Source organism: Motacilla alba, chromosome 28, assembly GCF_015832195.1.
Source record: "Motacilla alba alba isolate MOTALB_02 chromosome 28, Motacilla_alba_V1.0_pri, whole genome shotgun sequence".
NCBI lineage: Eukaryota > Metazoa > Chordata > Aves > Passeriformes > Motacillidae > Motacilla > Motacilla alba.
In genome coordinates this window covers 711,978-727,720 of record NC_052043.1, presented here as the reverse complement: position 1 = coordinate 727,720, position 15,743 = coordinate 711,978, and the positions used below count along the sequence as shown (strand labels likewise).

The 15,743-nt window shown below is 55.3% G+C and overlaps 1 protein-coding gene across 1 annotated transcript in view; it reads right to left on the bottom strand.

The window, feature by feature from the left end:
* The window catches only part of FBN3 (fibrillin 3), a 75,532-nt gene extending 70,116 nt beyond the window's left edge, over window positions 1–5,416 (bottom strand). The window contains exons 1-2 of the mRNA XM_038163549.1: window positions 5,341–5,416; window positions 3,267–3,566 (exon numbers count right to left, since the gene is read on the bottom strand). Coding sequence (XP_038019477.1) covers window positions 3,267–3,433 — 167 coding nt within the window. The 5' untranslated portion in view covers window positions 3,434–3,566; window positions 5,341–5,416. The remainder of the gene's footprint in view (window positions 1–3,266; window positions 3,567–5,340) is intronic.
* Between the last annotated feature and the right edge of the window lie 10,327 nt (window positions 5,417–15,743).

Below are 15,743 nucleotides of genomic sequence, written 5' to 3'. Positions count from 1 at the left end.
CCACAATTAATTTGGCCCCTCTGAGTGCTGCCCCCAGGGCAGGGGTCCCACAAACTCCTGTCCCAACATCCCCTCCCCATCCATCTCCTCACTTCTGGTGATTAACGGGCTCGACCTAACGAGCTGTGGCCAAAGCCAGGCCTCGACCCCTCCTTGGACGCCCGAAATGGCAGAGCCAGCACGGCCCAGCCCCGCTCCCCCTTTGTTCCACACTTCCCAGCTCCTGGAAAACTCCCAAGGTTCATTAAAGCAATAATCCCAGCCCAGCCCTGCCTCACAACGGGACCTGCCAGGGCTGGGCCCGTCAGGAGAGGCTCCTTTGGAATTGTCTCTCCTTTAATGGGTTTAAGGCTGGATTAAAGCCGGGCCTGGGCTGGGATTTATTGCTCCCCATGCCTTTATTAATCGTTATTTGGGAATTTTTGCTTATTTCCTCTGGATAAGAGGCTTGTTTATTTTGCATTTAATCCCCGCTTTGCGTTTATTTCATGTTTTTCCCTTTATTGAAGGAGGCTGGGATGGGAATGAGCTCTAAATAAATATAATTCCAGCAGAAAGAGACCCAATCTTCGGCCTGAGCTGCTGGAGCCTCTTCCCAAAGGCTCTCCAAGTGCCCCGGAGCAGGGACAGCAGCAGGGCCAGCTCGTGCTGGGCACCTGGAGCCGCTGGGAGCAGCTCCTCCCTCCCAGCCCCATGGTTTTGGTGGATTCTGGATGATCTCCGAGGTCCTTCCAAGCCAAACCACTCTGGGATTCTACACAACCCACAGGAAGTGGTTTGTGCCACTTGCGGGTGATTTTTAAGAGAAAGTGAACCAATGTTTGGGAATTTTTATCTCCCAGAGCTTAAAAAACTCTCTGAAAATCACCTGAGCCCCATTTCTCTCGCTGAACTTCTGGTGGGGTTCTGTTTCCTCCTCCAGTTTGGGAATCAACAGAATTTGGAGATGGAGGGAGAAAAGGAGGCACAGATGAGGATAAATCCCAGGAGAAGAGAGATGCCAGGAGAATTAGGGCTGGAAAACACCTCAGAGATCACCCCAACCACTGACCCAGCACAGGGGAGCAAAATGCCCAAAGGGAAGGGAAAAATCCAGATCTTGGCAGGGTTGGTGACTGTCCTTGAGTCCTCGGACGTGTCTGTCCCTCACCAGGCTTTCGGGGAAGGAAAACATGGACAAAATGCTCCAAGAATGGCAGGAAAACGTTGTAAAAGACTTTGGGAGCTGGAATAAAAGGTGTGGGAGGGGAAAACTCCGATTAACTCGCATTGGAGAAGTCAAACAAAGCAGAGCTGCAGCCAGCCCAGGAGCCCTGGGAAGGTTTTCCCATGGGACAACAGCCAGGACCCTGCCCTGCTCCACCTCAAATCCAGCAGCAAATCCTCAACCTTTGTCCGTTTTCCTCCATCCAGACCCAACACCCACATTTTTGGACCCTCTCTCAGCAACCTCAGCGCCCAGGGAACCTCCAGCCCAGCCCAGGGGACACAGCTGAGCTCAGCTGGGCTTTGATTCCAGCTCTGGAATTCCAAATTGCTCCCTGCAAGCCCAGGAGAGAGACCCCAGGCTGGAGCTGGTTTATCTCCTGAAAGGGAGAGCCACAGCAAATATTTGCCACGGCGTCCCGAGCTGTTAAACAGACCCCAGGGATAAATGGGATTAAACGTTCACTGGGAGGCTTTGGGGAAGAGATAATTCCAGAGAATGCAGTTGTCAGGGTCACCCACGCGCCCACATCGTGGAAGAACCCCAGGTCTGAGCAGCTGAGCCAGCCTTTACTGGCATTTCCCCCTCGGTTCCCTCCTTTGGCCCCTCTGAGAGAAGCAAACCTGGAACTGGGACTGATCTGCTCTTCCCAAAGGGAAATCCCACAGCAGCCAAGGATCCCGAGGCCTTCAAGCAGCAAAAGGCAGGGCTGGGAAGATCCCAGCATGATTAAACTTGGAAACAACTTCTGACATCATCGAGTCCAACCTCCCGACATTGATCCATAACTGAACTTCCCAGAACTGGTCTTCAAGGATTCCCTTCCATGCAGGCTGGAATTCCAGGAGATCACTCCATCCCTAGAGGCTGGAATTCCAGGAGATGCCTCCATCCCTAGAGGCTGGAATTCCAGGAGGAGATCACTCCATCTGGACAGGATGGAATTCCAGGAGGAGATGCCTCCATCTGGATAGGCTGGAATTCCAGGAGGAGATGCCTCCATCCCTAGAGGCTGGAATTCCAGGAGGAGATGCCTCCATCTGGACAGGCTGGAATTCCAGGAGGAGATGCCTCCATCCCCACTTGCAGCCCAGACCCAGCCCTTTTTTTGGGGCAGTGCCCCCCTTCCAGCAGCATTCCAGCATTCCCCAGCCTCTGGCACTGCCCGGCCCCAGGCGTGGATCCCGCTCTGCTGCCCAGGAGCTGCAGCCAGACGGGCTCCAAGGAATAACCCCAGCCCAGCACGGGCCAGGAACCAGCTCTGAGCAGCAGAGCCGAGCTCAGCCCGCGCTCCCCGCTGGGCCTGGACCCCCTCCTCAGGTGGGAAACGGCCCCAAATCTGGGAGAGAGCAGGAGCTGCCCCGAGGGCCTCAGCAGGGCTCCTTCCCAGGGGCAAAACCCTCCCAGCACAGCCAGAGGGACCCCAGGGGCAAATCCCGAGGTGCCGGCATCCCCCAGGGACGTGGCACAGCCACCGCTGCCGGGCATGGAATGGTTTGGCTTGGAAGGGAGCTTAAAGCCCACCCAGCGCCACCCCTGCCATGGCAGGGTCACCTCCCCCTGTCCCAGCTGCTCCAAGCCCCGTCCAGCCTGGCCTGGGGCACTGCCAGGGATGGGATGTCCCCAGCTTGTCTGGGAATTCTGTGCCCACCCTCCCAGGGAAGACAAACCCACCCACCAGGTGGTTTAATGGCCAGAATAACAACAAATCCCAGTTAAAAATCAACAACCGTTCCAATTCCAGTTGTGGGGGCAATTAAAAATCAACAACCGTTCCAATTCCAGTTGTGGGGGCAATTAAAAATCAACAACCATTCCAATTCCAGTTGTGGGGGCAATTAAAAATCAACAACCATTCCAATTCCAGTTGTGGGGGCTCTCCAGTCCCTGCAGGTGACCCCAGAAGGAGCTCAGTGCCCAGCAGCGCTCCCACGGGATCCTCCCAGGTCCAGCTCCTCCTCCCCGAGCCCAGGGAATGGCAATCCTGCCAGCCCAGCTCCGCGTGCTCTGCCCGCCGCCCGAAATCCGCTTTTCCAGAGAGACCAGAACTCCAACTCACCCTCGCAGCGAGTCCTGGCCCCTTCTCCTCACCCTGCTCGGGGGTCTCTCCTCGTAGGCTGCGAATCTGTCACTCTGCAGGTCCCCCTCGTACTGTCCCCGGGCCGGGGCCACGGCCAGCACGGCCGTGCAGCCCAGCAGGAGCCTGGCCAGCCACCAATCCCCCATGCTGGCCCCAATTCCCAGAGTCCCCAGGAGCTTTGTCCAGCTGCAGGCTCCCTGCTGCCCTTGCAGGAGGAGGAGGAGGATGGATTTTGGCAGCAGCGCCCGGGCGCCAAGGATCCGTCCTGGAGTTCCCTTTCTGGAAGGAAAAGAGGGGAAAGAGATTTTTTTTTTAAGGAGTTTCCCGGTTTTGGGGTCGTCGATCAGTGCAAGCAGCTCCTCCTGGAGATGATCCCGGGGGTCAGACGGGCCCACCCGGTGTCCCCACTGCCAGTCCCCACCACTGCCTCGCCAAATCTTCCCTTCCCCAAGAGCTGGAAGCCAGGAGATGCCCGAGGGTTGTGGTGCTGCCTCTCACGGATGGTCCTGATGGAGAAACAAAGAGCAGCCCAAGTCCTCCCGGGCAGGAGGAGAACGTCAGGGAAGATCTCCTGCCCACGGACCATCATCCCACAGCTCTGCTCCGTGCTGCTCCAGGAGATCCCAGCTCAGCCGTGGCTGAGGGGACAGCTGTCCTGGCGTGGGGACAGCCCCTGGCACGGCTCTGACCCCCCCAGGGATGTCCTGGGGGTGGCCCCTGGGACGGGGTGGGTGATTTTGGGGGGCTGAGGAGAAGGCAGGGGTGGCAAGGCTGGGATCAGGGGGGAGGAGATGAGAAATCCCAAGGGAAAGGCTCTCAAAGGGAGCCCACCCCGTGGCCAGGGCCACCCTCCCAAAGCCCCAGCTCTGCCCGTGGGGAGCCCATCCTTCCTCCTCCTCCTCCTCCTCCTCCTCCTCCTCCTCCTCCCGGCCAGCAGCGGCTCGGGGCGCAGCTCTCACCTCAGGCCCCCCAAAATTTGGAGTTGCAGGAATGAGGAATCCTCCTGGAACAATCTGTGCTGCGAGAGGCCCCGGGTGGGGAAGGAGAGGCCCCCGAGCCACCCCTGACTGTCCCCCCTGCTCTCCCACTGCAGCTCTCCCGGGCCAGCCCAGCCTCGAAAATCAGCCCAGACAGGACAGAAAATGTGTCTGAACCAAAAAAAAAACCAAAAAAAAACCCAAAAACCAAACCAACAAAAAAAAAAAAAAAAAAACCACCAGAAAAAAATAACCCAAACCCTAAAAATTATTTTAACATAATTAAAAATCATTCAAAGTTCCATTTCCCTCGCTGCTCCCAGCGTCCCAGCTGGGAATGCCTCAGCTCTTGAGGGCAGGAATTTTTCAGGCTCTAAGGTTTCAAACGCAGGGAGTGAGGAGGGTGGGAAGGGGAAAGGAGACAAAGAAATGCCCTCCCTGCAGCCCCCCGAGCTGGGCTCCGCTTATCTCCAGCCAAACAAAAGGCAGAGTGTTCCTTCCCTGTCCCGCAGCTCCCGAGGAACGGGGCACATGCGGGGAAAAGTGGCAAAAAAATAAAATTTAAAAAATTAAAATAAATAAAATATTAAAAAAAAAAAAACCACAAAAAGTTTCGCACTCCAGCGATTTAAAGCGAAGGAATTCCAGCTGCATCCATTTCCCCGCGGGGGGATGAGGAGCCTGACAAATGATCGATACACGGGACATTCCCGGAGAGCTCACACAGGCATGGAAAAGTCATTTACAGCCGCCAGAGAGTCGCAGCTTCAATGGAATAAAAGCCTCCAAAAGTTCTTCGCAGCGCTGAGAAATTCCAGCAAAGCCCACTGGTGAGAAAGACACTGAGAAAGCAACGAGAGAACCGAGCCCTAAAAAAATCGGATTTTAAACCGGTTGGGAAGGAAGCAGGAAAACATTTCCAAGGCAAGGCTGTGAGTGTGAAATGAAATAAATTAAAAAAAATAAAAAAAAAAACCCAACAAACCAAAAAACACAATCAAACAGAGAAAGGAAGCGATAAAGAGGAAAGAAATCAGCTGGGCAGCTCCGGAGCGAGGCGGAAAGTGGGGAAATACCTTTGGGTCCCGGAGCTGGGATGTGCCCAGGGCTCCTTTGTTTAGCGGAGCTCTGGGCAGGGCAGAGGCACTGCGAGGCTCGCTCCTGGGCAGAGCAGAAAAGGTACAGCCTCATCCCGGCCAGGGGGAGGGCCCGGGCGGTGGGAGTAGCTCAGCCCAGCATCCTCCAGCCAAAATTCTCCGAGGAGGGGCTGGGGGAGAGCTCGGCTTCAGCCGGTGGCACCTCGGCATTGCTCTGATCCCGAATTTCGGCTGCGCTTCGAAGGGATCGGGGGTTAATCGGTGTTAATTTTGGGGGAGGTGGTGGTGTGGTAGAGCAGGGAGAAGTATGGAGTGAAAAAAGCACTTTTCTGGCTGATGGTTTTCCTGGTTTTAGTGTAGCTTGCCTGAAACGTGGGGTTTTGAAGGAGTAGGTGACCCAGCCTAGGATCTTCACACCCAAAAGTTACCCTGGCTCCAGAGGAGAAAAGCCTTGGAGGCTCAGAAGCATTTTCTCTAAAGAAATCATTTTAAAAGGAAAAGCGTGATGCAGATATTCAGTCTTCCTTCTGAGGAAGAACTTTGTCAGTTGGGAGTTCAACTCCACTCTTTGGCTCTGTGAAAAAACAGAACAATGAAACCAAAAAAAACCCCCAGTTTTCCTCTGCCTCTCGCTGTAGGCCTCACGACCGATGGCTTTTCTTCAAATAGAATAAAATGCACATAAATCCTCTCTCTGCTCCGTGCCACTGCACACCCACGGCTTTTCCCAGGGTGCCAGCCCAGAATCCTCCCGGGAAAGCCCAAATCCCATGGTTTCCAGCTGATTCCCAGCCCCAAGGCGTTCAGAGGAGCTCCTGCACCGAGCGGGATCCAAAGGGAGACCCGAGGATCCCCCGGGGTGACCCCAGAGCTGCTGCAGCCCCGTCCCCTGCTGACCCCAGCACCGGAGGCTCCAGCTGCAGCCATCGGCTCCATTCCCGGCGGGGCCGGAATTCCAGGAGAGCCTGAGCCCTTCTCCTCTGCTCCCTTTGAAACCCCCGGCGCTCCTTTGTTCCCAGCCCTGCTCCCAGCCAGCCCCTGCCGGCTCTGGAGGGGTCAGGAGAGGCTCGGCCTAATTAACAGCGGCCTAATTAACAGCGGCCTTGTGGGACGCCTTGGAAAGGCAGAGGCGGGAATGGAGCTGGGCAGGGAACGCAGCTGTGCCAGGAGGCAGCTCCCACTCCAACTCCAATTCCCACTCCAACTCCTATTCCCATTCCTGTCCCCGTTCCCATTCCCGTTCCCATTCCCATTCCTGTCCCCGTTCCCATTCCCATTCCCTTTCCAATTCCAATTCCCATTCCCATTCCCATTCCCATTCCTGTCCCCGTTCCCATTCCCATTCCCTTTCCAATTCCAATTCCCATTCCCATTCCCATTCCCATTTCCATTCCATTCCCATTCCCATTCCATTTGATTCCCATTCCACCCCATTCCCAACCCCATCCATCCCAACCCCATTCCCATCCCATTCCCATTCCCATTCCCATTCCCATTCCCATTCCCATCCCATCCCATTCCCATTCCCATTCCCATTCCCATTCCCATTCCCATTCCCATTCCCCATTCCCGTTCAAATCCTGGGCTTTTCCTGGTGGGAAGGGCAGGACTGGGCCATCCCATGGGGAAGAGGAGCCAGGAAAGATCCCAAATGGCATTTTCCTCCCCCTGGAGGAGAGAGGCCCCGGACCCAGCTGGGCTCAGCTCACGGCGCCGCCACAAGCTGCCCGGGAAGGGTCTCACCCTTCACGACTGAGGCACCGTGCAGGAACGCTTGTCGTTAATTACTATTGTTGTTAATTACAGTAATAATTGTCATTAATCGCTCTGTGCTCGGAGCAGAGCCTGCAGAGCTTCTGCTGCCCCGAGCAGAGTGAGAAACCAGGAGAAAGGAGGAGTCGTTGAGGGGTGATTTGATTTAGGGGTGATTTGATGAATGTTTTAGAATTTGATTTCAGATAGCGCAAATTTGGTTTCAAAGGGCTTTTTAATTAATTTTTCAATGATTGTATCTATCCAAGCTTCTGAAATGCTGTTTGGAAAAGGAAAAAGCACAGCCTAAAACTCCACCGTTAATGAAATCAAATATTTGCAGACGGTTCATTATCTGTCCAAATCATTCAATAAACCCAAAACGGATTTATGAGCTCTCCCAGTTTGGATTCGGGAATTCTTGCCACGTCTCCTGGGCAAGCAGGTGGAACTTCGAGCAGTGAATAACGCCAGTGAGGGCAGAAGAAAGATTCAATCTCCTCATTTTGGGAAACTCCAGGCAGCACATGGAGGTGGGAAAAGCCTGCGGGAAAATGGGATGAGATCCTCATTCTTCAACGTCTTTGGAATCATGGAGATGCCCAGGGCAGGGGGCTTAAAGCTGCTTTGAAAGCTGTTAAATTCAACATTGTAATGCTCAGCAAGCTCGGGCACTTTCTCTGTGAGGAAAGGATAGCAGGGATTGGGATATTGGGAAATCAGGAATTGGGAAATCAGGAATTGGGAAATCAGGAAATGGGATGTCAGGAACTGGAATATCAGGAATTGGGGTATCAGGAGGTGGGAAATCAGGAATTGGGATGTCAGGGACTGGGAAATCAGGAATTGGGATGTCAGGGACTGGGAAATCAGGAATTGGGGTATCAGGAACTGGGATATTAGGAATTGGGGTATCAGGAATTGGGATATCAGGAATTGGGATATCAGGAATTGGGGTATCAGGAATTGGGAAATCAGGAATTGGGATATCAGGAATTGGGGTATCAGGAATTGGGAAATCAGGAATTGGGAAATCAGGAATTGGGAAATCAGGAATTGGGGTATCAGGAATTGGGATATCAGGAACTGAGAATTAAGAAATTGGGAAATCAGGAATTGGGATGTCAGGAACTGGGAAATCAGGAATTGGGATTGTCCAGCTGGAGCAGTGGAGCTTGGGGTGCCCCAGCTGGGGATTTTCAGCGCCTGAAGGAGCCACAAGAAGCACGGAGAGGGACTTTGGGCAAGGGATGGAGGGCGCGGGGAATGGTTTTCCACGGACAGAGAGGGGTTTAGGTGGGATCTTGGGAAGGAATTCCTGGCTGGGAGGGGCTGGGGTGGAATTCCCAGAGCAGCTGGGGCTGCCCCGGGATCCCTGCGATGCCCCAGGCCAGGCTGGAGCCCCGGGCACAGTGGGAGGTGTCCCTGCCACGGCAGGGGAGGGGTGAGATGAGATTTAGGTTCCCTTCCAACCCGAATCACTCCAGGATTCTTTGATCTCCCAAGTCTGAGGAGAGCTGGGGATTTGGGTGTCAGCCCTGATTCCTTCCCCTCTTCATTTCTGCATCAAAGCTGAGCTGGTTCAGCCCATCAGGGCCTGTCAGGAACCCCCGGCAGAGCTGCCTGAGAGCCCCCTGAACTTTTCCATTCCTGCTCTGATGAAAAGTGTCACCTAAAAACTGCCTGGGCTAAAATTAGCCCGTGATGCTTCTGCCAGGGTGACACAACTGCTGTCAGGGCAGCGGCAGCTCTGAACCGTGATGTCATCTCAGGAAAAAATCAGGAAAAAAAAAAAAGGCAAAAAGCAAATCCAGGCTCTTGTGGTGCCGGGGTCAGGGAACGTGGGATGGACGCTGCTGCTGTGCCCCGGCCAGCCCACGCTGCTCACGCTGCTCAGAGAGCAGGGAATGGGGGGATTCACTCATGGGAATGGGCTAAAAGGGGCTGAGGGGGGCACGGGGATGAGGACACGCTGGCCCTGCACTGCTCGGGATTTCCAGAACCTCCCCGTGGAATTTCAGGAGGAGCTGGAGATCAAAGGTGGCAGCGAGCAGCACACGGGGCACTGAGAGGCTCTCAGGAACCAGCCCGGACAAAGCTTTCCTCAGGGAATTGTTCCGCAGCATTAACTCCTTCCCTGGCTTCCCAGCCCCGCGCACCACCAGCGGGGTCTGGCCCCAAACCAGGCTGGTTTCTCCTCATCCCTGACATTGAATCAGGAATCAGCTCGGAGCACCTTCCTGCCCCACCTCTGGCTCAGTCCAGTGAGCTCTGCTTGCCAAAAACACATTTCAAAGGCCCTGTGTGGACACAAGGGCTTCCCGAGCCAGGGAATTGAGGGGATGAGCCCAGGTGATGCCAAGGATGGGAATCTCCCCATCTCCTGGCAGCAGGGAACGCCAGGCACCTCCTGGGATGACCCACACGAATCTGCTCCTGCACCTCGTGCAGATGCCCTTAAATTGTACCAAAAAAAATTAAAAAATAAATATTGAATGCAAAAAAAACCCATCCCAAGGGATCCCTGAGGCAGCCACAGCTTCTCTGGGAATCCATTCCTGCACCTCACCCCCCTCCCAGGGAGGAATTCCTGCCCCTGCACTCCCTGGGGGGTCACTGGGATGAGTCTGTGCCCATCCCAAGATTTTGGGGTCGGACAGGACCAGGTGAGACCCAGGGAGCTCGGAGTGACCTCAGGGCTGGGGCAAAGCGCCAGCAGAAATCCCGAAATCCTCCCCACACCGCCGGCCATTCCCAGGGCTGGGGACACTCCCGGATGTCACACACCCCGGGGAGGAACTGGGGATTCCCGGGACGAGGGGCTGGGATCCAGGGAGGGAGGAACTGGGGATTCCAGGGATGAGGGGCTGGGATCCAGAGAGGAATTGGGGATTCAGGGATGTGGGGCTGGGATCCAGGGATGGAGGAATTGGGGATTCAGGGATGTGGGGCTGGGATCCAGGGATGGAGGAATTGGGGATTCAGGGATGTGGGGCTGGGATCCAGGGATGGAGGAATTGGGGATTCAGGGATGTGGGGCTGGGATCCAGGGATGGAGGAATTGGGGATTCAGGGATGTGGGGCTGGGATCCAGGGATGGAGGAACTGGGGATTCAGGGATGTGGGGCTGGGATCCAGGGATGGAAGAACTGGGGATTCAGGGATGTGGGGCTGGGATCCAGGGAGGAATTGGGGATTCCAGGGATGTGGGGCTGGGATCCAGGGAGGAATTGGGGATTCAGGGATGTGGAGCTGGGATCCAGGGATGGAGGAACTGGGGATTCCAGGGATTTGGGGCTGGGATCCAGGGATGGAGGAATTGGGGATTCAGGGATGTGGAGCTGGGATCCAGGGGTGGAGGAATTGGGGATTCCAGGGATGTGGGGCTGGGACCCAAGGAGGAATTGGGGATTCAGGGATGTGGGGCTGGGACCCAAGGAGGAATTGGGGATTCCAGGGATGTGGGGCTGGGACTGAGGGAGGAATTGGGGATTCCAGGGATGTGGGTCTGGGATCCAGAGAGGAATCCAGGGATGTGGGGCTGGGACCCAGGTGCCACCAGCCGGGGCTGATCCCCGGCCCGGCCCGTGTGTAACATTTCCAGCCTCCGAGCTTGTGACCAGGGTTGCAACATTCCTTTTGTTTTCTAGGAATTCGACTCCACCAAGGAGGGAAACCACAGGGAAATTGTTTCAGTGTGTGCTCTGGATTTGGGAGAGGAGGGATGGATGGGGCCGAGGGATGATGTATCACACGCGGCTCCACGGCCAAGAGCTTTAGAAAAACACCCTTTGCTTTAAACCCGGGGAAAGGGACTTTTTCCCTCTTTGGCTTGGCAGGGGCTGAGCCCCGGCAAGGGGAGATCAAAGCCGGGCGAGGCTGCTGCGAAAAATCAAGCCCTGGACATTTATTAAGATTTTATTCATAAAAAGCCCTGCTCTGAGTGCAGTGGGATTTCGCTGTGGAACTTTTGACACGGGAGCTGCCTGATTTAGAAGGAAAATTGCCTCTTTCTCCTGCCAGGAGTAAGGCGATCCCTCCATTTCCTGTGAAATTCCAAGCAGGGATACAAACACCTTTCTTGTTGCCCTCAGGTGGGCTGGAGGCACATCCAGCCCTTGTTCCTGGGGTCTGGAGCGTCCCCACCATCTCCCCAGGCAGATGTGGCTCTCCCCACCACATCTGTCTGCTCCAGCCCCACCTTAGTCCCTCTGCCCTCGGTTGAATTCCGAGTTTCCCGTTTTCCAAGCTTTTTTTTTTTTTTTGTGGCTCTTTTCTCCCCTTTGTGTGATCTGCAGCGCAGGAGTTTAGCTTGGCAGCGGGGCTGGAACAGATGGAGGGCCCTGGCTCAGCTCCCCAGATCCCAGGAACTCCTGCTCGGTGCCGTGGGCAGCATTTCCAGCCACTCACTGCCTGGATCAGCCAAGGCAGAGCCTGAAAAAAAAAACCAAAAAACACTTTCAGATAGAGGAGCTGGAATTTTCTTTAGGACGAGTGACCACACAAGCGCTCTCCCCCTGTGGAAGGTGAGAATTCCACGTGAGCTGATTTCCAGGGAAAACAGGAGGGTGGTTTCAGGGAAAGCTGGAATATTGCTATCCCTCCCTACAGCTCAGTCTGGAGAAACCCCGGGATGGTGAATCCACCCTGGATCTTCCTGAAGGTGAGGATGGGGCAGAGCTCTGCACTTGCCTCCCGAGCACACCCAAGCTGTGAGCAGGCACAGGTTGGAGCCATTCCTCATGGAAAAGATCCTTCTTTTGTCTCCCTGCACCAACAGATGAGGAAAAGCCAGGTCCGTGCCCAGAGCATCAGCTGGCACGAGGAGGAGCACAGGAATGAATCCACAGGGACTGGAGAGGTCCAGGAGGGGAGCAGAGGGCAAGGATGGCACCCCAGGGTCACTCACGAGTAACTCAGCTCAGCAGGGCTCTGTGGTGGAGCAAAAATGGGAAAAGAAAGGGAAAATACTGGAGGAAAAAAATCCCAAAATATCCACCTTGTTCGGTGTGCGGAGAGCCCTTCCTTTGAAAAGCAGGTGGCGTCACAGCTGAGGAATGCAGGCAGGAGGAGGAACGTGGAAACAGAGGGACAAGAGGTGCTGGATCCTGCACGGGAAAGCTGCTGGGATTTCAGCAGGATGGGGGAACAGCTGTGAGAAAGGCTGAGGAGCTGCTGACAGGGGATGATTAAATGAAATTCTGTGTCCTGTCAGGGCTCCTGAGGCCTGGATCAGCCTGCTTCCCCCAGCTTTCCCTCACGGGAGAGGGGCTCCATCCCTCTGACCATCGTGGTCACACGGAGGTGAAGGTGTCCCACGACAGGGTGAGCTTTGCTGTCCCCTCAAACACAAACCACCCCGGAATTCCAGGTTAAAGGAGCCATTTAATGCAGGGTTGGGCTCAGTGGTCCTTGGGGGTCCCTTCCAACCTGGAATTCTGTGATTCCATGGCTCACCAGCCAGGCTGAGCATCAGGGTGAGTGGATCCTCTGTAGCTCTCCTCCAAGGGTGGCTCTGCTCCTGCTCCAAGGGCATTCAGAGGGTTTGGTTTGCTCCTCGTGCAGCATCAGCTGGTAAATGCAAACCCCCTCAGCCCTCCTCCTGCTTGGACATCCCTCCCTTGCCTCCCTGTCCCGGGATTCTCCCCTCAGAAGGGGCTGCACAGGGAGCGCCTGGAGCTGCCAGGCCACCCAGGCAAGGCTGGAGCTGCCCCAGCTCAGGCTGTGTGGAGCAGCTTGGCCGTGGCACAGCTGCAGCCCGGGGCCACAAAAACACTGGATTTTGCTCCCCAGCAGCAAACTCAGCCCCGTGGCCTCCCTGGGATGTCCCAAACGCTGGGGCAGAGCCTCACTCTGCCACTCGAAGGAAGAGGGGAACAAATTTCATCCAGATGAAGCCAAGGACAGCTGCCCTGCCCTGCCAACATCACCTCGTGGGTGATATCCAGGTCCCAAACTCCCCTCCTGCCCCAGGTGGGTCACGGCCTCACTTCTCCTGAGCAGGCCATGGAGGACTGGAGGACTCCTGCTCCAAAGCTGGCTTCCAGAGGTTTCTATCAGTTTATCCCAAACCCCAGGGTCTGGATGGGTGCTGCTCTGACTGGTCTGGGAAGAATCCAAAACCTTCAGGACACTTTTGAAAGGAATTTCTGGAAAACACAGCAAGACCCCAAAAGGGATGGGAAGAAATCTGTGTGCAGCAAACCCTGGGATGCACTGGCCACTTCCTGCACCAGGATGGAGGGGTTGGGTTTGATCCTTAAGGTCCCTTCCAACCCAAAAATCACTCTGGGAGTCTGGGATTCCACGATTCCTGTCATTCCAGATCCGTGCAGCCTCCAGCAGGAAGCGCACACAGCAGAGCCTTTGTGTCTGAGCTGCTTGGCAGAGACCCTTCCACGTCCCCCGGGGCAGTTGCATCATTATTTTGTTGCCTTGCAGGCATTATTAATATTCCAAGGTCTGGGGAAGGAGATTTTCCTTTGGAATCCTTTGGCTCTGCCTGTCAGGGTCGTGTGAGGGTTGGAGTCAGCCCCTCAGTGATGTCACCCTTGGCCAGGACACCCCCAGTGTCCCCAGTCCGTCCTGCAGGGTCCCTTTCCCAGCTCGGGGTAATGAGGGAACAAACTCGGAGCCAGCAGAAAATCTGTTTGCTCTGGATATTTACAGATTGGAGGGAACAGTTCAGCTCTGCCTTCCCGGGAGGTGCAAACCCTTTTTCTCCCGCTCCCTCTGCCCGCTGCCAGCCAGGACCCAGCAGCAGGAGCAGATTTCCCTGGTGCCAACAGCTCCAGGAGTCATTCCCTGGAAAAGGCCACTCCTGGCTGGCAGCTGCCACGGAGCAGGAGGTGGATTTGGCCTCTCAGGGCTGGGGGGGAGCAGGAATTCTGCCAGGGAAGGTGCTGGTGTTTGTTGGCTCCGCTCCCGCGATTCCTTATTTTTGGGATGTGTTCAAGGCGTTCACCAGGAGGAGGAATTAAAAGGATGAAGGAACAGAGTGACCACCAAACCAGAGTGACCACCAAACCCCACAGGCTGAGCGGTGACCATCAGACCAGAGTGACCACCAAACCAGAGTGACCACCAAACCAGAGTGACCATCAGGCCAGAGTGACCACCAAACCAGAGTGACCATCAGACCAGAGTGACCACCAAACCCCACAGGCTGAGCGGTGACCATCAGACCAGAGTGACCATCAGAGCAGAGTGACCATCAGACCAGAGTGACCATCAAACCAGAGTGACCATCAGACCAGAGTGACCATCAGACCAGAGTGACCATCAAACCAGAGTGACCATCAGGCCAGAGTGACCATCAAACCAGAGTGACCATCAGGCCAGAGTGACCATCAAACCAGAGTGACCATCAGACCAGAGTGACCATCAGGCCAGAGTGACCATCAGACCAGAGTGACCATCAGGCCAGAGTGACCACCAAACCCCACCTTGGGCTGCGTGGCCTGTGCTGTTCCTAAACTGCCCTGGAGGGACAGGACACAGGGAATGGCTTCACATGGACTGAGGGCAGCATTAGGTGGGATTTGGGGAGGAATTGTTCCTTGGGAGGGTGGGGAGGCCCTGGAATGCAATTCCAGAGAAGTTCTGGCTGCCCTGTCCCTGGAAGTGTCCACAGCCAGGCTTGGAGCAATACATCAAAAAATGTCCAGGTACTGCTGGGGACATTTACAGACCCCAAACTGAAGAGGTTTTCCACAGGGATAAGGACAGGGCCATCAAAGGGAATGAGCTGTAAAACAGCTCCAGAAGGGATCAAAGGCCCAGAGAAAGTCCCTGGTCCCAGGGCTGGCAAAGCTGAGGGAGCCACTTTGTCACTAAAGGAATAGTTAGAGGGATAACTCGATTGCCAGGCATGGATATCCCTGGAGAAGGAGAATGTGGGCATAGAAAAAAACCCTTTATCGTTGGGGGGGAAAAAATATCATCTGCTGGATGCCAAGGCCAAGGATTCCACATGAGAAATAAGGAGGGAAGTTTTAACAGCACCTGGTCTGTGGAAGGTGTCCCTGCCCATGGAATGGGAGCAGCTTTGAGGGCACTTCCAGCCTAAACCAGCCTGGGATTTGCAACCGGATGCCCAGGAAATGATGGATGCCCAGTCCTTGGTGTCCTGGATGTCCTGCAGGAGGAGAGGCACCGGCCAGAGGGAGGGAATGGGCTCAGGACCAGGAAAAATGGGTGAAATTCCGTAATCTCTGGGATCTCTGAGGTCACTCTCCATGATGTAATGTCCCTTCTCTGAAGCTCTGTCACCACGCAGGTGTCACCACACCTGCTCACTGGACAGGAGATGATTCCCAGTCCTTCCCAGTCCTCCCTGGGGCTGTTCACCCACGTGGAAACGACAACCACAGCACTGCCAATTCCAGCTAAAAATATCCCATTACCCATTTCCCCCGAGACTCCTCCTCTGAGCCTTCTTCCCGGGGCATTCCTGCCCAAATCTGAATCCAAACGTCACCACCCAGCTCCCCACGGACACTGTGGCCGCTCCTTGTGCCCAGATGTCCCCAACCAGGCCGAGGGCTCCCGGCAAATCCCAGACCTGGCCCTTCTCCTTTCCTGGGAAGTCTCCAGGGAGCTCTACACTCGTTTCCAGGATAATCTCCTCA